The sequence below is a fragment of the Rhinolophus hipposideros genome (genome assembly GCF_964194185.1).
Source record: "Rhinolophus hipposideros genome assembly, chromosome: 25".
Lineage (NCBI taxonomy): Eukaryota > Metazoa > Chordata > Mammalia > Chiroptera > Rhinolophidae > Rhinolophus > Rhinolophus hipposideros.
In genome coordinates, this window is record NC_138071.1 from 8,780,075 (window position 1) to 8,805,741 (window position 25,667).

General features: G+C 38.3%; 1 protein-coding gene across 8 annotated transcripts in view; it reads right to left on the reverse strand.

The window, feature by feature from the left end:
- The window catches only part of CADPS2 (calcium dependent secretion activator 2), a 491,293-nt gene that overhangs the window by 33,072 nt on the left and 432,554 nt on the right, over nucleotides 1–25,667 (reverse strand). For all 8 annotated transcript variants that reach the window (XR_013992602.1, XR_013992603.1, XM_081038675.1 and 5 more), the window contains 3 exons: nucleotides 24,839–24,913; nucleotides 7,103–7,186; nucleotides 6,969–7,001 (listed from right to left, as the gene is read on the reverse strand). Coding sequence is in view for 6 of the 8 variants with exons in the window: in XM_081038675.1 (XP_080894801.1) it covers nucleotides 6,969–7,001; nucleotides 7,103–7,186; nucleotides 24,839–24,913 (192 nt within the window). In the remaining 2 variants the exon portion in view is untranslated. The remainder of the gene's footprint in view (nucleotides 1–6,968; nucleotides 7,002–7,102; nucleotides 7,187–24,838; nucleotides 24,914–25,667) is intronic.

Sequence of the window (25,667 nt, forward strand, 5' to 3'; positions counted from 1 at the left end):
AGACAAGAGAAAGATAAGCTATGTCCATCCTCTCAGGAGGACGACCAGCATCAGACACCAGCACTGCGTAGCCCATCAGTGGGGAATTGCTCCTTTGCTTCCTCATTGTTCCTGGTCTCTTCTTGGTCACAGTAATCCTTATCATGTCCTCCATGTCTCTTTAGGTGTGTCACCTCACTGTCTAGCACACAGGTCATATGCAATGTGTGTGACAATGTTAACAACACCATCCAAACCCATCAAATTGTTTATATTAAATATGTGCAGTTTTTAATATATCAATTGTACCTCAGTAAAGTTGTAAAAAGACCAACGTGGTACCCAAGGTCATACAGACACTAAGTGTGGTGATAGAACAAGAATTCAAACACAGGCAGGCTGGCTCCTGAGTCTGGCTGGGCAGCTTCCCTGTTGTGTTGTTTCCACAGGTCCGGTCCATCCTACCTTGTGGGTTTATTTGTTTGTTTGTTTGTTTGTTTTTAGCAGCTACCCCACATTATTGTCGCTTATGATTTTTTGCACAACTTTTTTACATACACTGCCATCATCTGAGTCTTCCCTGTCTTATAGGTAGGCAATATATTTGTTTTTTGGGGGCGTAGTTCTAATATAACACTTTAACCCTATTGAATAATTGGTTTTGGCTGACTGTTCCCGTCTGGGAAGCTAATGTGAACATTTTCATGCTGGTCCTCACCTCAAATACCACCTATCTCTCTGCCAGGCCTGAGTTCCCTTCTTCTAAATTACTTTTGAACAGACAGACCCACTCCCCCCAGGTCTTGCTCTTCTTATATATCTAAGGTCTTTGCTAACACGTACATTCCGTGGTTCTATGATGGGACCCTGAGCTGTGTAATGAAAACTCCAGGACAGGGCTGTTTCACCAAGAATGAATCTACCAAACCATGCATCTGAAGGTCACAGTTTATCACCTTGATCAGAAAGGGCCATACCAGCGTCTTCGCTAAGAAGCACAGACACTGGAATTTTAGTCCTCTTCAGAAAGACATTGATCTTTTTTCCCCCTCTTACGTATGATTGTTTTTCATTTATACAGAAGTGTCGCAAAAAGTTTATATTACAAAGATATATAAAACTATGTTCATAACATGATATATGTAAAGGGCTTGAGTCAAGTCATTTTCTGTTATTAACTCTTACACATCTTCAGCTATGCCATAACTGTAAGGACTACCAGACATTCAGGTATTTTCTAGAAACAAACATAAACTTCTCCCTCTTTCCTGCATTCGAAATGTCATTTAATTTTATAGCTAGCTTTTACATATCGAATACTCCATTTTATAGAATCAATTTTTATGAGTTTTCTAAATTATGAAAAATGAGAGTAAAAAAAAAAAGAAAAATGAGAGTCTTGCTAAAAGGTATTGCTACTTTCTCCAATGACTTTTCTAGCTCCTCATCTTTTCATCATTTTCTAGGTGACATTTTTGGGCTTGACTGTTTCTTGGATGGAACAGGAGAGACACCAAGAATTCAAAGAATGATAGAGTGTCACAGTTAAAAGGACTAATGCAGTTTATATAACTTATTCACCCATTTTATGGATGACTAAACTGAGGCCGCTTAAGAAAAGTAATGCCCAAAGTCATACAGTTAACTGAAGGGCAAATAGCAGCATGAAGAGAATTAAAACTCAGGTATTATTAAGTCCTAGTGCAGTGCTCTTTTTTTAAAAGAGTAAACTTTTTATTTTACAATACATAATTTTAGCTTTATAGAAAAATTGTGAAGATAGTACAGAGTTCCCATACACCCCACATCCAGTTTCTCCTATTATTAACATCTTACATTAGTATATTTGTTACAATTAATGAACAGATATTGATGTATTATTATTTACTAAAGTCCACACTTTATTCCTATTTCCTAGTTTTTACCCAATGTCCTTTTTATTCCATGGCCCCATCCATAATCTAACATTACACTTATTTAGTATTATATCTTCTTAGTCTCCTCTTGGCTATGCCAATTGCTAAGACCATCTTTGTTTCTGACGATCTTGACAGTTTTGACTACTGGTTGGGTATTTTGTAAAATGTCCCTCTATTGGGATGCGTCTGATATTTTTCTCATTATTAGACTGGAGTATAGGGTTTTCGAAGGAAGACCACAGAGTATTTATCAAAAGTCAATACTCTCGCTATAGTTTGTCACTGTTGATGCTGACCTCAATCAACTGGCTGCCATAGTATTTGTCAGGTTTCTCCACAGTAAATCTATTTTCCCCACCCTCTTTTTCATACTGTGCTCTTTGGAAGAAAGTCATTATGCACAGCCTTAAGGAGTGGGGAGTTGTACTGCCTCTTCGGGAGTAAAGTATCTGTATTAATTATCTGGAATTCTCCATCAGAGATTTACCTTTCTCCCCATTTATTTACTTGATCAATCATCTATTATATCAGTAAGGACAAATGAATATTTATTTTATACTTTTGGTTATAATTTAATACTACCTAATTTATTTGGTTGCTCAAATTTTTCTAGCTGAGGCCATTGGGAGCTCTTTCAGTTGTCTCCTGTGTCCCTTTAAGCTATCTTTTATCATTGTGTGTTTTTTAAAACACTTTAGTTTCTGTCACTATGAGATGCTCCAGGCTCATCTTGGGTGTTTCCTGCCCAGGTCCTAGTATCAGCCATTTCTCCAAGGAGTCCTGGTTTGTTTTACTGGAGGTTAGAGGTCAAGATTTGGGCACTAGGTGTGCTTGCTGCTACTGGGGTCTATCACTGCTTCTCGGCTCTCTCAGCTAACAGACCAAGGAAATACGAGTATATGTGTGTATACTAACCCATGCATATACATGTATCTAAAAAATTTTCTATGTGTAACCAGTTCTATATTAAGCTAAAGACATGTTCACACTGATGTTTCCAACTCCAATCCATTACCACATGGATCATTCTAGCCTCTTCCTCTTGCTTGTCTCCAATCTCTCACTTCCACAGTGAGAAACGGCTCCCGCCAACCACCATCCCTTCACGTACCATGTACATGTACAGTGGTTTCTGAATTGTTAGCCTGTGGGGAGACACTTTATCAACCAGAGTACAGTGCTTATGTATAGTTCTTTTTTCCTTTGTTTTTATAAACTTCACTCATTTCCAAAGTTACTCAGCACTTTTTGCTCCATCTTTCTCAGTGAGGTTCTTCCACACGTTTGCAATAGGGAGATTATTTTATCACAGTCTCCTTTCCATCCTGGGATCCCATGATCTCCTACTTGGTCTTTAAAGTTTTGCATGTACTCAGATTTAATCGTTGTGCTGTAAAGCTAGGTTTTGACAAATGTATAGCGTCATGTACCTTCCATCACAATATCACATGCAATAGTTACACTGCTCTAAAAAGTTCCCCGGGCTTCACCTACTCAACCCTCCCTGACCTTGAATTTATGGAAACCACTAATTTGTTTATAATCTTTATAGTTTTACCTTTACGGGAATGTCATGTATATGGAATCATACAGAATTTAGCCCTCTCTGGCTTTACTTAGCAATATGCCTTTAAGAGTCATCTGTGTCTTCTCATGGCCTGATAACTATTTATTCTCTTTTTTTGCTGAAAAGTATTCCAATTGTATGGCTATGCCACCATTTACTTATCCATTCATCTACTGAAGGACATTTTAGTTGCTTCCAACTTGGGTGGTCATTAATAAATTTGCTATGAACATTTGAATGAAGCTTTTGGTGTAGACACATGTTTTCAAATCAGTTGGATAAATATGCAGCAATGTAACTGGTTAAGTTGCCCAGTAAGACTGTGTAGCTTTGTAAGAAACTGTCAGTTTTCCAAAGTGCTTTACCATGGTGCATTTCCACCAGCAATGAGAGTCTCTGTTGTTTTCCATCTTCCTCAACATTTTGCTATTGTCAGGTTTTTTTTTCTTTACACATTTTTTATTTTTTTAATTTTAAGTGTAAGTGTGTTTTTCTAAGACCCATCAGCTCCAAGTCAAGTAGTTGTTTCAATCTAGTTGTGGAGGGCACAGCTCACAGGATCCTCCCGGGGATTGAACCAGCAACCGTGGTGTTACGAGCATCACGCTCTAACCACCTGAGCTAACTGGCCACCCCAGGGTTTGTTTTTTTTTTTTTAATTTTAGCCCTACTAATAGGTATGCAGTGGTATCTCATGGTTTGAATCTGCATTTCCCTAATGACAAATGATGGTGAGCGTCTTTTCATATGCTTATTTGCTATCCATATCGCTTTGCTGCAGTGTCTGTTCTGATCTTTTGTTCATTTTTTAATTGTGTTGCTTGCTTTCTTACTGTTGAATATTAAGAGCTCTTTGGATATTTTAGGTCCAAGTCCTGTATCAAATATGTGTCTGTGGCTTGTCTTTTCATTCTCTTAACAGTGCAGAGCAGTTGACTATTAAGTCCAACTTACGATTTTTTTCTTTCATGGATGTTTTTGGTGTTATGTCTAAAAAATCATCACCAAACCAAAGTCCACATATATTTCTATTATGTTTTCTTCTAGAAGTTTTATAGTTTGCATTTTATAGGTAGTTTTTTTTTTCTAATCTGTTTTGAGTGAATTTTTGTAAAAGGTGAGCCAGTGTTCTCCTGTTTTCAAAAGGTTCTCCTTAAAAGACTGCTTCAGGGAGGCATGCTTGCTGGAGGTTTCACATGAAGAACTAACAGTTAATAGCACCTCGTAGCTTTTGAAGTTAATATGCAGAGGCATCAACAGTGGAGGTGTGATGTCCAGATCCCAAGAAGAAACTCCTTCCTTAGTAATTCTCCATGGCCAGACCACATCTAAGGTTTAGTAGGCTATGCTGGGGTCGGGGGAGGTGGACAATTAGTTGGTAAACTGGAATTCATCTAGAGAGTGACTGCCATGATTAAGCATCTGGGTACAATTGCCGTAGCTGTTTTCATAATATGCCTAGTTCTCTATCTCTTTCATCCTTAGATACCGAACAGCTATTTTCATCATGTATACACAGGGCCTGGCACTTAGTACATGTTAAATGAGTATTTAGTTTGTGAGTTCAGGGATGGAGCTGAGAATGTTTAACACAGAAAACAAGAATTCCTCAGACATGATATCCCATGGAATAGCCACAATATCTCTGGGGAAAAAGAGGCACAATAATTGTCGTCAAATATTTGAAGGGCTATCCTGCAGAAGAGGGGTCAGAACCGAGGCAGAATTCAGAGAGCTATAAAATTTCAACTCATTATATACAAGGGGAGGCTGTCTTATGGTGAGCCTGCAATCACTACACAAATTTTTAAAGCCTGAGTGAATCTTTGTGAGGTGTATCAGGGGAGAGAACTTCTATACTGAGAAGGAGAATGAATGAACCATTTTCTGTATCTTTCAACTCTGAAGTTCAATGGGGTTGAACAAATCTAGCAGAGGGTTAAATCAAGAACTTCCAAAGCCCTGTGAACAGGAATATTATGGTGTGCCGTTCCACTTGTAACTCAAAATAAAACAAAAACTATACTATGAAATATGAGTTAGTAATTCTGATGAAGTTCACTGTGTGCCTGTGATTACTTGTCTCTTTCTCTTTAAGACAGCAAATGTAAACTCTTCCCTTTAATTCTCCCTTTCTCTCTCTTTTGTGCTGTTGCTTAGTAGAACACTACACATGTGATTATTTCTGCTGATTTGCCCAGCATTATTTTCTGACTCTTGGTACAAGACAAGAAGTATGCCAAGACTTCTTTGGGAATCATTTTATATCATATTTATCTCTTGTAAAATATAAAAGCCCTGCTCCAAAGAAACCCCATATAAAGGCTGGAAAGTCAGTGGCCTTTTCATTTCCACTGCCCACTTATAATAACTATAGCAGCAATAAATCTGGGGACTATTTAGTTCAGGGGTGTCCGAACTTTTTTCAACGTGTTTCACCAAGGGCCACATGCGGTAAAATACACAAACAGCCGGGCCACTCACTCGAGGTGAACTACCTATTGCCTCACCTGGTTTATTTAAGTAAACTAAATATATTTTTGGAATTTGCTGCGGGCCAATTCACAATGGATCATGGGCCGCAGTTTGGACACCCCTGATCGAGTTCATAGTATAAAATGTGGTTATGTGTTAAAAAATAATAGCCGTCTACAACTGATAACACAAACTTGCCAGGCCTCAAACCGCTAATGTTTATTCTGACGATCCAGAGATGTGGCCCTGCTCCATCAAAGACGACATGACTTACATTCTTTTTAGTTTTAAATTTTAAGTTGTTTTCCACTGTGCTCTAATTCTTTGAAAATTCATACATATGCCAAGATACATGATTAAACAGAACACCTTAGGGTCTGGTCACATACGTCCTAATAGGATTTAAGGCACCAACTTACAAATGCTGCACTAACTTGTTGAATGTATGTGTCGTGTGAATTTATTCATCGCAGCTAAGTAAGTTTCATAATTTCCTTCCATGGTATCTTAATTTTTGAGCAAATTTACAGGTTACAAATTATTTCCCAAGAATTCCGTGAAAAACCAGATGTTAAAATAAGTGAATATTGATTTCTAACACCTTTGTATTTAGAAAATTAGTTCTTTGATTTAACCGGTTCATCTTTATTGTTACTTTAACTCCTATAAGAAACCTGTTACATCTTTCATATAAAGGGATGGGAGAGTGAGCATTTTTCTATAAATAGTGTGAGGCATTTCCTACCCTATCCTAGCGTGCTAGACCCTCTGCAACTGAGCTGACATGTTTTCACGATGAACTGACCTCTGTAATAAGAGTTCCAAAGTTACAATGGAAAAAGTTCACTGAAATAACCTTCCCAGCCTTGTTATGAGGGCTAGCCCTTAAGAAAAATAAACTGCTCCCTGAGGAAATGGCACTGGTTTAAAGATGTGAAATAAACCCGTGATGAACTATAATAATTATTTTTTTAAAAAAGAAAAAGAATTATATATAGTTTTAAAAAGCAAATGAAAAAAATACTTACTGGCACATCAACATATTTTGCAGCTGCTTTCACCTTAAGTGGAAAAGAGATAATTAAGAGAATTATTTTCTTAATTGCTAGATAAGTACTATGACAACAATTAAGCAACAGCAGAGGAGAGCTCAAATACTTACAGTGAATGACAGAATGGATGAGAAGAAAGTGCCTTCATCATATCTTGACAGCTTCGACAACACCCCTTCCAACACTGCAACAAACTACAAACAGTTTACAGTGAGTATTTAGAAAATTACTGTACATACAAACTAGTAACAGGGCAAACGATTTCTGGACCAACTTCTTCCAAGGCACAGAAATCCACAATGTATGCAACTGAGGTGCTGACTTACAATGTTTACTTTTTCATTTTAAAGATAAACTTTAAGGTCTTTCCCATTGCTGAAAATAACATACACGTTTTTAAGGACAGGACAATTCCGTGTAATGGGAGTCTGGTCGCTACATGTGAGAAAACTTAAACCATTAAAAAATAACTTTAAATTCCTGAGACTATTCCTTTAAAATGGTTTTCAACTTCAATACAGATGTTTAGAAGTCCTCATCACAAAAAACATATATAACTATGTATGGGGATGGATGTTAACTAGACTTGTGATCACTTCACAATATAGACAAATATCAAATAATTGTGTTATGTACCTAAATCTAATATAATCTTACATGTCCATTATACCTCAGTAAAAAACATATAGATGTCTAGAAGAAATGATGGTCAAGCTTAATTAAATCCCTTCTATCATATATCACTTGGCCATTCCCTAACTTTTTCTGTCTACAGAAGAAGTTGAATAAAAAAGGACTGATAAAGAAAGGGTCATGTAACATTTAGGGCTCTTGTAACACTGAAATGAAGTCTGACATTAGGTAACAAGCATTTATCAAACAGTTCTAATTGGGGCGTGTAAGGACCATCCTGCTGCTTTCAGAAGCTTACAAAGAAGTTAGGGAACTAAAACAGATACACACACTGCAGGTACAAAAGAAAGAGCACGAGACTGAGAATATACATCCTGATTCTGTACTAATGACTATGTGGGCTTGGGTCAATCACTGCACCAGTTTCTCCATCAGTGAAATTGTGTGTGTGCGCGCACACGCATGTGTGTGTGTTGGGAGGCATATGGAATTAAAATTAGTCTCAAAAGTGTTTTATAGTTCTAAAATTTTATACTTCTACAAACTGAAAATTAAGACATGTATACTGTAACGTAATTAAAAATGTGGAGAATTTTATTTTTTATTTTTTTTGTTTTTTGGGATCGGGAGGGCAGGCAATTCTAAGTAGACTGCTGCAGTTCTAAGTAGAATGCCTCAGCCCAAGTTTATTTTTGCAGCTTATATACTCTGGGCATCAAAAAGTAACAGAACTGTCTGCAATCTAGTAGTTACAATAAAGGTAATACACAAGGGCCTGTTTTTTGGCCAGCTAAAAATGTGGAGAATTTTATTTCATTGACTGGAAACATTAAGATCTGGCATGAAGATAAATAAGAGATATCAAGAAGGATCTATTGCCCTACATCTTTCCTTTTTACGTCTAAAATCATATGCACTATTGACAAAGTATACACTCCCAAAGGGAAAACACTGACAAGGTTTTTTAAATGCGAAAAGGGAAATGAATGAAGGCTGGTTTTCGTTCACATAGCAGCTTCTTCATCAAAGTGCTAATAGTTCTAGGGACACAGCTTATTGGTCTCTGATGACTAGAAAACTCACTGAGTGCACAGGAGATCATCTTTTCTCTGCGGCTGGTCAATTACTGCAAAATAGTTTATGCAAAAGAAACAAGAACTTCCCTATAGGTTTCTCCATCACATCATTTGCGACCTGATGTAAGAACACAGAAACAAAACCATGCAAACTGCTGACTCAAGTTTTATTTTTAAAGAATGAGAATTATGTACAGCTGGTTAGTTATCCTAAGGGATACAAACAGCAAAAATCCCACAAAATTACAATTGCTCACAACTAAAAGTCAATTTAGCACTTTTATACTGCCCGTTAGGATTTCTTACCAATCACAGCTGGCTAACCCAACATGACGTGGTTTGCAAAGACCCATAAGACCAATACTCTAGGGCCATGTCAAACCAGGGGAAGGGAATTCCAAAGTTAATGGCCCTCTGTGGAAAATGTCTCGTCTCTTGTAACTCAAATCAGAAGAGCCGGTGTGTGCCGGATGACCTCCTGTGCCAGGAGGAGAGCGACAATTGCTATGGTTACCAGACAGCCTGAACCACTGAAGGCTCCAGCACAGCACCTACTAGTTCTTGGTGCCCGGAAGTGAGTATATGTTCACACTTGGGAGAGATGCTGAGGTACAAGGCAAGGTAGAGGCAAGAACCCTGAGCATGGATTTCGAAGGTCAGAGTTCAATTGCAGCTCTGCCACTTTCTGACCATGAGATGACACTCTGGCAATTGCGCTTCTATAGTTTCCCTGCATTTAGTAAAGTGGAAAAAAAATGGCAGCTGTCCTGTGCATTACAAGGATGGTGTGGAGATGATTTATGTGAAAGGACTGTGAAAAGGGCAAAATACTGAAGAAATGAAAAGAATGAACACTGTTGAGTTGATTAGCTAAATCACTATCCATTATTGGAAGTCTAAAACCCTGAATATGTGAAGTCACGAGTTATTGGGGGCAGCCTTAGGATTGTTTAGTGACAAGGAGTAATAATGAGGTTGATGGGTCTAATTCAGTGAAACGGCATCGATGGAGGTAGAACAGAGTTGAGGCTGTCTATAAGTCATAAGACCTGCACTGGAATCCCATCTGTTTCAAGGCCATACGGCTGATGGTAGAAGAGGGGGCTTTGAACACAGGTGATCTGGCTCCAAAGCCCATGTTTGTAACCAACATGCTACAGAATTGTGAGCATTACATAAGATGATACAAGCAATGTGCCCAGAATATAATAAGTGCTCATAAATGTCATTTGGTTGTAATTATTATTATTATTGAGCACCTAATCTGGGAAATACAAAAAAATACGTGTTTTAGACCCTTCCCTCAAGGAACAAACAAACTAGCGGGAGAGCCAGACATGTATACAATTGGTCATGACACAAGGCAGAGTTATGGGCCAGCGCAGATGGGCAAACCGTGTAACTAAAACCGGAGGAGGGAAAGAATGGCTTCAACTGGAGGATATTGGGTGCGCTTCATTTACAAGGTGGCGCAGGAGCTGAGCCACAGGACAGCAGAAATAGAGGGGATAAAATGACCCTTGGGGAGGCCTACTGGCAGGTGAACTTAGGGCAGAAGCTTCCCTCCTGTGGCTTCTGTCTGGCTTGTCTTCTCTTCAGAGTAGGAAGCAGCACTGGCTTATATCTGACATGTCTTATGTGTGGATGCGTGGTCTGCTGCATTCGTGTCACAGCATTCTTCGTGACAATTTTAACAATAGTGGAGAGCCTCTCCTTAGGTTCCTCCCTAACCCCAAACAGTCCCCGGGGAGGCTGCACACCACAGGGACTCCATGAGCTTACAAGGCAGTGAACAGCGGCTGCTCCCCTGGGATCACTCAGGTGAGCCGTGCCCGTCCTACAGGAAGGGTTTCTTTGTAAGATTTTTGTTGAGGTCTGCGTGGGAGAAAAGCCTGAAAAACCAAATTCGATTACATCAAGATTAACTAATAATGACATATTTTCCATCTGGCTTTTAATTGCACCGAACAGCAAGATTCCAACGAAATCCAGTTAAGTGCTGGGTTTCGTTGCTGTGTCTTTAACTGCTCCCTGTGACCTCGGTCTGTACAGCTCAGGGAGTATATAAATACCTATGGGTTTGCCTTCTGCACTCTGTTCTCCTGAGGGTGTCGGGTTGAAATGAAACACTCTAATCTCTTTGTTTCCCTGCTCTTTATTGTAGATGCCATTTACTGGGTTTGTTTGAATAATATTTAACACCTAATGTCTGTGTGGGTAATTCCCAACTTTGCCTCACAATGCATCCAAGGAAATTAGAGATGAAAATACTAGAATGAAACCTAAAGCATGCCACAGGGCACGCTGGCTTACATTTTTCTTGCATTTTATAACAGGTATAAGACTCATTTTTGTACATGTATGGAAAATAGAAACACAAAGTCCAATGAAAAAACATTAGGGAGGATTCCAGCTATAGCTTGGTGGGTTCAAACACATACAATTGTTTTCGCCACGACATTTCATGAAATGAACAAGGGATATCTGTGTCATTGATGCTGCAAGTTGTAAAATCTTCCATAGGAAAAAGATCCATCCATAAATAAGACTGATCATAAAACTCTAGGTGGTTTTATTTGGGGAGGGGGGATGTTAGTGGGGCCGAAGATATGTATTAGCAGATGTATTATATTTGATAAGATCAGGACTAACCAGTGTTGTTAAAAAATCCACATGGAACAAGAATAGCATGGACTGGAAGAAAATAGGTTTCCTTCCCTGAATGGGAATGTTAATGTTAGGGTACAATGCAATTGTGTCTTCCTCATCTTCTTTTCTCCAGCTGTGAATCAGACTGTGAATCCCTGGACCTCTGTTCCAACTGAGTCCTAAAAGCTATTTCCAGATTATCCACACTTGTATTAAGGATGGATAAGATCCACCAGCACAGATTATTCATGACACACCTTGTTCTGCAAAGTATCTAAGACAACTTCCAAAATAGCACACCCAGCCAAGATGCTGGTGAATCCTCCACACTTCTCTCGTTCCTTTTTCCCTTGCCCCATAAATAGAGTGACCTATCAATCTTCTTTTCCATTTCCTCTTTTCTAATGGCTCCTAATAGTGTGTTATTTCTTTTAAGCAAATGCTTGGATTTGAACAGTTGTCTTCTGATATATGGCCTTGATTCAAAAAGCAAATTTAATCACATTACTCTCCCCAGGTTGAACTGGAAAGATATTTCAATTACGTCATCTAGGCAGTCAGGTCAGATTTATCCTTTGTCCGTCTTCTTCTTAAGAGAAATTAAGTGGAAAATATTCTAGGATATTGAAAGAATATGTGTGTGTATATACAGAAGGTGCCAAAAAAATGTATACACATTTTAGGAAAGGAAAAACTGTATTAAAATTATGCTGATGGTAACCACTTTGAGCACCTTTTGTAATTGCAGAGGTCAAACATGGCTTGTATTCATCTTTTGTTATTGGTATATATTGAGTATCAAAATTTTAATGCAGTTTTCTCCTTTCTTAAACTGTGTATAAATTTTTTCAACCTCTGTATATTTACATATATATATATATATAACTGTATATCTGTATCTATATGTTTTTAGTGAGAAAGTATATAGTCTTTCCTAAATCCTTTTTGCAATAATTGAAGAGTTAGAAAGTTGAATATTTTACTATGCTCTTTTCATTCACACACAGAATTTACTGAGCCCCTATTAGCGGAGTGGATTATGAGAGTGGTCATTTTCTCATTCTTTGCTCTGCTGGCCACTTCCGCTGACCAGATCTTTTACACAGCCCTCCCAGTTTCTCATCAGCAGCCTCATGCTACACATAATGAATTCCATTCTCATCGACCTGACTTACAGCTGCCCCACCTGAGTACCTGGCCAAGGTCGTCGCACAGCACAGACCTGTGTATGACAAATATCAAAGGAAGGACACACAGGCTTGGCAGTACAACCCAGGTAGAGGGGGACATGAGAAGAGTGCAAGGTGAAGCTCCCATTCTTTCATTCTCTGGTTTTGCTGAGTTCTGTGTGGTGTTGTGGAAAGGGCCCATGCGGGTCAAGTCCTGGTCTGTGGCTATCTACCTCATGACCCCAGACCTCTTTCTTCATCCATGAACAAGGGGACTGGACTCTGGGGTGGACGCTGCCAAACAGGCCTGTGTTGGGCGATGAGGCCACACAGGTAGGGCTCCAGGCCTCCTTCCTCTCTTCCATCAGAACAGCTCTGCTTTGATCAGGGGTATATTTTAGGGTGCTCCCCGAAGTATATTTGAAAATATTAAATATATCTTATAAAGATGAAAGTATGTAAAAACACATCTTATACACCTTATAGCAATGTTGGAAAAGTCCCTGCTCGATGACCTCAGCGTTCCAACCCTAGCACTGTGTGTGGGACTCCAGAGCCTGGGAGAAAGGACGCGGGGCCCCAGAAGTCTCCCCACACAAATGGATACAAGAACCTTTGCTTTAGATGGAGAGAAAGCTGTAGACGTCCAATACTCCTACTTTTTTGATGAAGAAACTGAGTTGTGCAAGGAGACCCAACCGCTAACATGAAGAGGAACAGAGTCCAGCTCTTTTGACTATCCAGAACTTTGGCCAATGTAACGAATTTTAATATAAGGTGGCAAAAAAATTGGCATTTCTTGCATCTTTTCTTTGGCAAGAATTAATGTTCCTACTATCTTTTTTTGTAATAACTGTCTACATCCTTTTCTGGCTAGAGGCATCTTTGTGGGGTGCCCCCCACTTTCTTTAAGGTGGCTTATTTCTTCCATTTATTTCTTTACTTCTTCCATAGGGTTCCCAGTTATGAATTATGCCTGAGGTTAGCAGCCACTGATACAGGATCATTTCTAATGGTTGAAATCTTATAATCACATTGCTATTTTGATCCCATTTACCTTCTCTGACTCCAGACCCAAATATCTGAATGTCTCCTCAGCATCTCCTCCTTTAAATAGCTCATAGGCAGCTCATCTCAGCATGTCCAATGCTGACGTCATGGTTTTTCCCTAAGAATCTGTTCCTCTTCCAGGGCACCTTGCATCTGTCAGTGGCATCAGCAAGCACCCCATGCTTCCAGCCATAAACTTAGGAGTGATCCTTACTGTTTTCTTTTCTCTCCTTGTTACTCACCTCTTGTCTTAGTCTGTTTGGGCTGCTAGGACAGAATACCACAGACTAAGTGGCTTAGCAACAACAACTATTTCTCACACTCTGGAGGCTGGGAAGTCCAAGATCAAGGTGCTGGCAGATTTGATGTCTGGTGAGGTCCTACTTCCTGGTTCACAGATGATGTCTTTTGGCTGAGTATTCATATGGCAGAAGGGGAAAGGGAGCAATGTGGGGTGTTTTTCTATAAGGACACTAATCCCATTCATGAGGACTCCAACTTCATGACCTAATCATCTCTCAAAGTTCCCACCTCCTAATACTACTGTGTTTCCAGAAAATAAGACCTAGCCGGACCACCAGCTCTAATGAGTCTTTTGGAACAAAAATTAATAAGACCCAGTTTTATATTATATTATATTATATTATATTATATTATATTATATTATATTATACCCAGTTTTATATAAGAGCTGGTCTTATATTATAGTAAAATAAGACCAGGTCTTACATCAATTTTTACTCCAAAAGATGCATTAGAGCTGATGGTCCGGCTTGGTTTTATTTTCAGGGAAATACGGAAATACATTGGGGATTATTAGGTTTCAACATATGAATTGGGGGTGGGGACACAAACATTCAGTCTACAGCATCCCTGTCCATGATGTATCTTAAATGTCTTTGGATTAGTCCACCAGAGACCAGTGTAACAGCCTCCTTACTACTTCTCTAATCTGTTTGCTGCAGGCGATCAGATGAATCCTCTTATAATACAAATATGATTAATTCCCTACCCCTACTTCCTGACTCTCCAATCCTTCAGTTACTTCCTGTTGCTCTTAGGAGGAAGACATTAAACTCCTCAGGACTCACGTTGGGCTTTTAACCATAATTCCACACTGCCTCTCCTGGAGAGAATTGAGAATCCTCAGCCTATAGTTAATGTCAGAAAAATAAAAGTCACAGAAATTTGGGGAATTAGTTCAAAAAAAGACTAAAGATAGAAACCCAAGGAATACCATCAGTTAGCTGCTAGGTGGAGAGAGGACACAGGAATGAAAAGACAGGATCTTTTCTAGGCACGTAAAGTGTGCAGTTGGGACACTTCACTGTTTAGTGCTATGCACGATTAAGAGCCTTGGCTCATTTTCAAATTATTTGTGAAGATGTGTGGGATGAGAAGAGGATATGAAGGTGGGAATGAGAAGAGGAGGTAGGAGACGTCATCAAAATAGCAACGTGAGGTGAGCCTCTGTAAAGCTCCCCTGGAATTTACAACTAATCAAACAACAATAACTCCATAAAGGACTCCCTGCACAGCAGACAGGCAAGACGAAGAGGCCCACTACTGAATTCACCTAAAGGTGGGCGAATCGGGGGGGGGGGGGATTGGGGGGAGTGGGGGAGGAGGGAAGAAAGAAGTGCGGAGATGGAGCTGCGTGGACACAGGACGCAGACCTAGCTCAGTGCTCCGAGCTCGCTGTATCCCGGAACTACCGCAGCTGTGGGAGAGGGAAGGACTGGGACTGCTAGGGCTCCGCTTATGGCCCACAGGGCTGAGAGGGCAGCATATAACAAGGCTGAACCCAACGCTCACGGCAGAGACCTCGGAGAAAAGACTGAGGAAAGAAGGCTGAAAATGGTGGTTTAAGCCCTCACTGCCGAGCAGAGAACGGAAGCCTTAGGCACTGAGAGTAGCTGCCCCCTCCCTATCCTCCCAGAGCTCACCCCGCCCCCACCTGCCCCATGCTAGAAGCAGAACAGTAGCGGTGTCAGATCAAAAGAACAGAATATTTGCTGTTCTGAGAACTGTGGACTGCAGACACAGATTTGCAGCCCAACTAGTTCTGGCAAAGGGGAGGGAGCTGTGGAAACAGGACTGCCTTGTGGTGGTGGTCGCCGCCATTGCTTTGAGCCACCTCTCACAACCCACCCCGTCCCTGTCCTCACCTATCTGGACGAATCCCTGAAGGAGTAAACAGAACTGCTGAAACACACGGGCTCTGAATCTGGTTCAGGAAGAGCTTTGGAACTTAAGAAGCTCTGCACATCACTTCCCCCCCCCCCCTCCGAGTCAGTGCTGTATGACCCAGGAGAACTGTTCACAGAGGAGAAGCCCACCTTCCAGGGAATCCCGCCATTGTGTGAGAAGCTGAAATAGTGCAGAGAATATATAACACTATAGTGTGAGATATAATAGAAGGTTGCAGTCGGAGAGAAAATAAAACATTCTACCAACAACCACTGGAAAACAAAAGAAAGACCTCTTTCTATCATCCTGTTGGAGAAGCCACTCTTGTAGATGTCTAGGAAGAGAACTATCGAATCATTAATTGCCACGAATACCCAAGGTAACAAGACAGCTCAGGAAGAAAACGAAAAGTCTCCAGAAAACGAACTTAAGACATAGAAATATGTGATTTAAATGACAGAGAATTCAAGATTGAAGTTCTTAAAAAAGTCAACGAGATGCAAGGAAACACAGAAAGGCAGTTTAATGAACTCAGATACACAATCAAAGAACAAAATGAATATTTTACCAAGAGATTGAAATTTTAAAACAGAACCAAATAGAATTTTTGGAGATTTGAACTCAATAAAAGAAATGAAGAATGAAATAGCCAGCTTAAGTAGTAGAGTTGACCAGACAGAGGAAAGAATCAGTGACATCGAAGATAGAAATCTGGAAATGGCACAGATGGAAGAAGAAAGAGACTTGAGACGTAAAAGAAATGAAAGAATTCTACAAGAACTTTCTGACTCCATCAGAAAGAGCAATATAATAATAATGGGCATACCAGAAGGAGAAAAAAGAGAGAAGGAACCAGAGAATATATTCAAACAAATTGTTGATGAGAACTTCCCAAACTTGTGGACAGAACTGGATCCCTGAATTCAAGAAGCAAATAGAACACCTAATTACCTCAATCCCAATAGGCCTTCTCGAAGGCATATTGTATTAAAGCTGTCTAAAATCAACAATAAAGAAAGAATCCTCAAGGCAGCCAGAGAAAAGAAGACGGTAACCTACAAAGGAAAGCCCATTAGATTATCATCAGATTTCTCAGCAGAAACTCTACAAGCCAGGAGGGAGTTGAACCAAATATTCAAACTATTGAAAGAGAGAAATTATCAGCCAACAATAATATATGCAGCAAAGATATCCTTTACATATAAAGGAGGAATAAAGACCTTTCCAGACATACAGAAGCTGAGGGAATTTTCTAATACATGACCTGCACTACAAGAAATACTAAAGAAGGTTATTCGACCACCATCAACAGGGACTATTTGTGGCAACCAAATCATAAAAAGGGGGAGAGTAAAGGCCTGAACCGGAATATGGGAATGGAGAAAGTAAGCATGCTGAGGAAAATGGAATACTCTAAATATCAAACTTTCTTTTACATAAACTTAAGGGTAACCACTCAAAAAAAAAAATCCAGAACTGAAATATACACTGTAATAAAAGAAGAAACAGAAAGAAACATCATAGAATACCATCACACAGAAATAGTAGACAACTACAAAAAGGCAAAGAAACAATGGAGATACAGCCTTACCAGAAAACTAAAGATAGAATGACAGGAAATCCTCACATATCACCCTAAATGTAAATGGACTGAACTCACCAATAAAAAGGCACAGAGTAGCAGACTGGATCAAAAAACTAAACCCAACCATATGCTGTCTCCAAGAGACACATCTCAGCTACAAGGACAGACTCAAAGTGAAAGGGTGGAAATTGACACTCCAAGCAAATGGTACCCAGAGAAAATCAGGTGTAGCGATAATGATATCACAAGAAACAGACTTCAGGGTGAAAAAGATAACAAGAGACAAAGATGGACATTTCATAATGGTAATGGGGACTATACAGCAAGAACACATAACAGTCATCAATATTTATGCCCCCAATCAGGGAGCACCAAAATATACCAAGCAACTACTAACAGAACTAAAGGGAGAAATTGACCAAAACACAATTATATGAGGGGACTTAAATACATCATCGACAGCTATAGATAGATCATCCAAACAGAAAATAAATAACGAAATAGCGGCCCTAAATGACACATTAGATGAAATGGGCATAACTGACATATATAGAGCACTTCATCCTAAAACATCAGATGATACATTCTTTTCTAGTGTACATGGAACATTCTCAAGGATAGACCATATATTGTGACATAAAATCAGCCTCAGCAAATTTAAGAAGATTGAAATCATACCAAGCATATTCTCTGATCACAAGGCTTTGAAATTGGATATCAACTGGGAAAAGAAAGCAGGAAAAAACACAAATACATGGAGATTAAACAACATACTTTTAAAGAACGACTGGGTCAAAGAAGAAATTAGAGGAGAGATCAAAAGATACATAGAAACAAATGACAATGAAAATACATCCTACCCAAATTTTTAGGATACAGTGAAAGCAGTTTTAAGAGAGAAATTTATATCATTACAGGCCTATCTCAAGAAACAAGAAAAATCCCAAATAAATAACCTCATGTCATACCTTAAAGAAATACAAAAAGAACAAGTGAAACCCAAGGTCAGCAGAAGAAAGGAAACAAAAATCAGAGCAGAACTAAATGAAATAGAGAAGAAAAATAGAGAAAAATAATGTGACAAAAAGCTGGTTGTTTGAAAAGATTAACAAAATTGACAAACTGTTGGCTAGACTCATTAAGATAAAAAGAAAGAAGACATTAATTAACAAAATCAGAAATGAAACAGTGCTTTTATAAAAGGCAAGGTGAGTTATGCCTGCATTTGTAAAGGAAACACGAGGTGTTACACAGCCTATTCTGGCATACATTGACAATGTGACCTAGGATGAGTCTCTGAGCAAGCCTCTCTCTGGGTCTCGGTTCCTTCATGTATGATAGTAGGAGGCTATGTTAAATTAAAAGAAAGGTCAAAAGATCAATTTTCTTTAGACACTTTTATTTCACAAAATAGAAGCCAAATGGCTTGAGGAAATTGCTACCTTTATTGGAGAATTTATGTCTAATATTATTAAATTCTTTAATAAATAGTTTTCATTTAGGTCAGTTGGCACAAAAAAATATCAGAAATGAAAAAGGGGAAGTTATCACGGACACCACAGAAATACAAAGGATCATGCAAGAATATTATGAAGGACTATATGCCACCAAATTCAATAATCTAGAAGAAATGGACAAGTTCTTAGAAACATAGCTTTCCAAGGCTGAACCATGAAGAACTAGAAAATATAAACAGACCTATCACCAGTAACGAAATTGAATCGGTCATCCAAAACCTTCCCAAAAGCAAAAGTCCGGGACCAGATGGCTTCACTAGTGAATTCTACCAAACCTTCAAACAGGATCTAATACCAATCTTGCTCAAACTCTTCCAAAAAATTGAAGAAGAGACAGTATTCCCTAACTCATTTTATGAGGCCAGCATTACCCTGATACCAAAACCTGGTAAGGACAACACAAAAAAAGAAAACTATAGACCAATATCTCTGATGAATACTGATGCAAAAATCCTAAACAAAATTCTAGCAAATCCAATACATCAATGCATTAAAAAGATTATTCATCACGACCAAGTGGGGTTCATCCCCAGGGCACAGGATGGTTCAACATCCGCAAATCCATCAATGTGATACATAAACAAAATAAAGGACAAAAATCATATGATTATATCAATTGATGCAGAAAAAGCATTTGACAAGATACAACATCCATTTATGATTAAAACACTTAATAAAATAGGTATAGAAGAAAAATACCTTAACATAATAAAGGTCATATATGACAAGCCCTCAGCTAATCTCATAATTAATGGTGAAAAACTGAAGCCTTTTGCTCTACGTTCAGGAACACGACAGGGCTGTCCCCTATCACCTCTGCTTTTCAACATAGTGTTGGAAGTCCTTGCCGGAGACATCAGGCAAGAGAAAGAAATAAAAGGCATCCAAATGGGGAATGAAGAAGTTAAATTATCACTCTTTGCAGATGACATGATGCTATATATAGAAAACCCTAAAGACTCCACCAAAAAGCTATTAGAAACAATCAACGAATACAGTAAAGTTGCTGGCTACAAAATCAATGTATAAAAGTCCATTGCATTCCTATATACTAACAATGAAATCTCAGAAAAAGAAATACAAAAAACAATTCCTTTTGCAATTGCAGCAAAAAGAATAAAATACCTAGGAATAAACTAAACCAAAGATGTGAAGGACCTATATGCTGAAAACTGTAAGACAGTTTTGAAAGAAATTGAAGAAGACACAAAGAAATGGAAAGACATTCCGTGGTCGTGGATTGGAAGAATCAACATAGTTAAAATGGCCATATTACCCAAAGCGATATACAGATTTAATGCAATCCCCATCAAAATCCCAATGGCATTTTTTAAAGAAGTAGAACAAAAAATCATCAGATTTGTTTGGAACCACAAAAGACCCCGAATAGCCAAAGCAATCTTAAGAAAAAAGAACAATACTGGAGGTATCGCACTCCCTGACTTTAGCTTGTACTACAGGGCTACAATAATCAAAACAGCTTGGTATTGGCAGAAAAACAGACACATAGACCAATGGAATAGAAATGAGAACCCAGAATAAAACCACATAAATACAGACAGATAATTTTTGACAAAGAAGCTAAAAACATACAATGGAGGAAAGACAGCCTCTTCAATAAATGGTGCTGGCAGAATTGGATAGCCACGTGCAAGAGAATGAAACTGGACTGCTATCTGTCACCATGTACCAAAATTAATTCAAAATGGATCAAAGACTTAAGCATAAGACCTGACAGAATAAACTGCATAGAAGAAAACATAGGTACTAAACTTATGGACCTTGGGTTCAAAGAGCATTTTATGAATTTGACTCCAAAGGTAATGGAAGTAAAAGCTAAAATACACGAATGGGACTGTATGAAACTTAAAAGCTTCTGTACAGCAAAAGAAACCATTGACAAAATAAAGAGGCAACCAACTGAATAGGAGAAGATTTTTATGAATAGAATTACCATATGACCCAGCAATTCCTCTCCTGGGTATCTACCCACAAAATTTGAAAACATTTATCCATAAAGACACTTGTGCTCCAGTTCATTGCAGCTTTGTTTACGGTGGCCAAGACATGGAACCAACCAAAATGTCCTTCGATAGATGAATGGATAAAGAAGTTGTGGTATATATACACAATGGAATACTATTCGGCGGTAAGAAAAAATGATATAGGAACATTTGTGACAACATGGATGGATCTTGCAAGTATAACGCTAAGCGAAATAAGTCAGACAGAAAAAACAGAGAACCCTATGATTTCACTGATATGTGATATATAAACCAAAAACAACAAAAGAACAAGACAAACAATGAGAAACAAAAACTCATAGACACAGACAATAGTTTAGTGTTACCAGAGGGTAAGACGGGTGGGGGGTGGGTGATGAGGGTAAGGGGGATCCAATATATGGTGATGGAAGGAGAACTGACTCTGGGTGGTGAACACACAATGGGATTTATAGATGATGTAATACAGAATTGTACACCTGAAATCTATGTAATTTCACTAAGAATTTTCACTCCAATAAATTTGAAGAAAAAAAAAGAGGAAGTAAAAAGAAGGAACTGTTGCTTCTTACCCAAATGTTGCTTCTTATTTTACCCAAATATTGCTTTTACTTTTTATCCAAATGTGACAAATATATTTATCAATATGCACAAAGCAATTAAAATGCGGTAAGAAACATTGGGATACAATACAAAGAATTACTAGTCTATTCATCTGCGTTATATTGAGTTAACATACTCTAAAATCATCTAGGATTGGTCTTGGAATTTGACAGGGTCAAAAGACAATTAACATAGAAGTTACATATCTGAATTTTGAGTCTTTGCTTTCTACTGATTTCCTGGAGATCTGGAAGTAGCAAGTGCACTGGATGAAGAATCTGAAGCTCAGAGGTTGGAATCCTGACTGTGTCATTTATCAAGTGTGTGACTCTGGTCAGTTTACTAAAGGACTTTGAGGATTAGATTCCTGCTATCTGTGACACAGGACGACACTGCCCGTTTCCTAGGTTTTATGTGGTATGAATTAAATAAATAAGTACAGTGGCTGAGTCACAGCAGGTGCTTCATAACTACCTCCTTAAAAAAAACAAAACGCATTTCTTCTTTGGTGAAAACAAATGTGAATATGCTATCTTATTGGTTCTTTTGCTTTGAAATATACTGAAGTTTAAAGGTAGTTTCTATGACAGCCTGGATGCTCATTCATTAGAGCAATGTTTCTCTACGTCTGGCTCAGAAACCCTATATCCAGTTCACCGTGGTGACTGCTTAGCTGTGTGCATTCCTGCCCCTCTTCCCAAGTTTCTGATTCTGAATTGATGGGGAGCTGGACATGGCAACCTGCATTTTAACAAGTGCTCAGGTACTTTTCTGGCATGCTAACATTTAAGAATCATATTACAGAATCATATTTACCTTTGCCTAATAAAATAAAAACCACCTTTTATTGTCATCTCCTATGGACGCTTAAGATGGTTGATTCAAAATATCAAATTAATTTATTTTATACTTTTCAACCAAGGAATTAAAGATTATTCGTAAGTACCATTTGACTGCAGGACAAAGGATCCACAGAGGAAAACTATAGTTTAAACCTGATTTCCAAGTATAATAGCTAGTTACATTAGGCTATTTAAATTTAAATTTAGTAAAATTTGGTAAAATTAAAATTGCAGTTTCTCAGTTGCACCAGCCACATTTCAAGTGCTCCATGGCCACATGTGGCTGGTAATTAGTATGTGGGATGGTGCAGTATAAACATTTTTATCACCACACAGTTCTGTTAGATCCAGTTCTACTGGAGTGTGATCTCTAAAACACCATTTCATTACATAACTCAAATATACTATTTTTCAACAGATACATTTGATACAGAAAAATGTTGTTTCTTACTTTGCTAGAAATGAATGCAGATGATGGACAGCCCTGCCTGCTTCCTCTGCAACATTCCTCCCCCTGCCCCCCACACCCCCAAACTCATTACAGCCTTGTTTGCCGTGCTGCCTCTTTAACACTTTATCAACTGCATGCTAGCACACAATTCAGTTACTGTCATTATGCACCCTTCTCACAAAAGACAACTTCCACAGGAGAGCTGGGCTGCTGGGAGGTTCCATCTGAATAAAACTTCCCGGATGGCTCATAGACCATGAAGGGGCGATGTTAACTTTATTTCACTTTAGTGGGTTGTGGACTACTGCAGGCTGCTGTGCTGGGCTCCCGGGAGGGCAGAAATCTCACTATTATTCTTCCTTCAGGAGCTTCGTTCTCCAGTGGCTCACCTCTCCTCCTACTTCCTGCATGGTTTTCCTGTTCACCTTTTCCTTTTCCACTTGATATGGAGGGTGTGTTATGTGACTGTGCGTTGGGAGAAGTCAGGGAAAAGAATAAATGAAGAGGGGGTGCTATTCTAACATCATCTTTCTTTGTAACTGTTTTCCACATCAAGACCTGCTACCAGAGATTTTGGAAGATACAAAAAAATTTAAGAAACCACCCTCTCCCTTAATCAACTATACTTCCACCACCCAGAGAAAAGCTCTGTGATTGTTCTGGTGTGTTTTCTCTACGCGGTGATGACAATTCAGATCATACTTTACATTTCTAAATATTCAGCTTTTTTTTCCACTGGATACTATATTATAAAACGTTTCCTTTATCACTATAGTCTTTAAAAGCACACATTTTTTAACATAGCTGTCCCATAATTTAGCATTCCCATCATGTTAATAGGTTAAAATTGATTCCAATTTTTCATTAGAAAAATATTTGACAAATATCAATGTGTGTATGTGTGTGTGTGTGTGTGTGTGTTTTGCATTTCTCTGAGTAGTAAGAAAAAAATGGAAAAAGGATCTTAGGTGAGAGGGTATTAATGCACTTGATATGGTTCCAAACTATCTTCTGGAAAGATTGTAATGATTTATACTCCCATATCAAGGGATTGTGACTATTTCACCCCATTTTTTCTAAAACAAGGTGTTAGCTTAAAAACGTACATGCTAATTTGTTAGGGAAAAATAGTATATTAATCATAGTTCTTTTGCTCTCCTTAAATTATGAATAAGGCTTAACATCCTTCATGCTCATTGGGCACCTCTGTTTTTTCTTTTCTAAACAACATGTCCCTTGTTAATTAAATTGGGGTTGGTTTTTACTTTGCTTATTGTACATTCTTCCAATTGTTTTATGACACCTAATTTGGGTTCCTTGTGAGAGCCTTATGAGAGCCAGGGATGTATGTGCTCATCTGAAAGTGCGCCTTGGAGCATGTCCATTCTCTCTCCCCATTGTTTTCAGTGCCCAGTACTCTCAGATGCTTCTCAGGCTCAGTCTACAATATTCTCTTTCCCTGATCTTAAATGTCACCCACAGCATTCTGTTACCCCTTAGTGGGATTTTAAGTCATCGAATCATTCAATGAAATACTCATTTATGATTTATCTCTATGCATACAATTAAAGGCCACAGTTTTGTCAAAGATATTTGGAGCATCAAATAGGAAGTCGTGGGAGACTCCTGGGAGTGGAGAGGCCAGGAGTCAGCTTTCTCCATCTGCCTATGAGACAAGCTCTAGAGCCCCTTGCTGTCACCACAATAAATAGGCCAGATTCAAGGACTGATAACTACTCAAATCAGCCCCTGAGATAAGACAAACAGTAAGAGAACATGAATGTGAAATAATAAGGCATTACTGGAAGACAGAGTTATTTTTAAAAGGACAATAGCAAGAAAATCCAAAATTAATGATAAACACAACACAAAAAGTTGTTGACAAAGAGTGTTCATATTTTGCTCGTAACTTTTCTTAAAATTTGAACTTTTCTTGCATCTATTTTTTAATAAAAACATGTGACATTTATGTTTTGAATAGTATTTCAAAACATAAGACAGATATTTCTAAAAATTCTCATTTGAAAATAATTTTTCAGTTTGATTTAAAAAGGTGAATAAAATAAATAATACATTACCTTTGAAACCAGCATTGAAATGATTTCTTTTACAGTGCTGTCAATCAAATCGTCTATTTTTGAATGGTACTGTTGCTAGATATGAAAAGATAAAGATGTATTAGTAGATGTAGACACAAAACTTTTGTCATTAAGTCATAAATACTTTCCAGCTACTAGTTACAACATATCAGATTTACTTAAAATGATCATTTTGAACACTGGAAGAACAAAACCTTGAAAACGATCCACCCAATCAACACTTTTTACATTGCGGTTTGAAAATTTTCCCATGTGCACTGTTGAGTTAAGCAGCTAATGGGGTTATTATATAGATGAATTGAGTTCTTATTCTTATTCAGGCGGAGGAATGTGAAGGATACTTTTTGTCTTCTCCTCCATAATTAAAGTGGCCATGTATTTTTCTAAAGGGTTGGTTTAGCTGGAGAAGCAAAAAGACTAGAAAAAGATTTAATTAATACAGCATTTCATGTCTGACAACTCTCATTCATAAGTTATTTCAAATGTGCTCTAGAAATAAAATGAGCTCCCAATTGTTCACTCTAAAAGGATCTTTTTGTCAGTGCAGGGAGCAGCAGTTTATACAATTCTTACAATATGCTCAAGCAAGAGCAAAATTAAAATTTCATCAACAAAGGTGAATAGATGGTAACAAATTAATAGGCCATAAAAGGTATAATGAAACGGCACTCACTCCCCATCATTTTATTACTGCTTCCCCATGAAAAAGACGCCTTTAAGTAAATGCAAAAAAAAGATGTATTTAAAATAAACCTGAAAGACTCCTTTTTTGCTTTCTTTAGAGAATACTAGAGAGCCCCATTCTTAA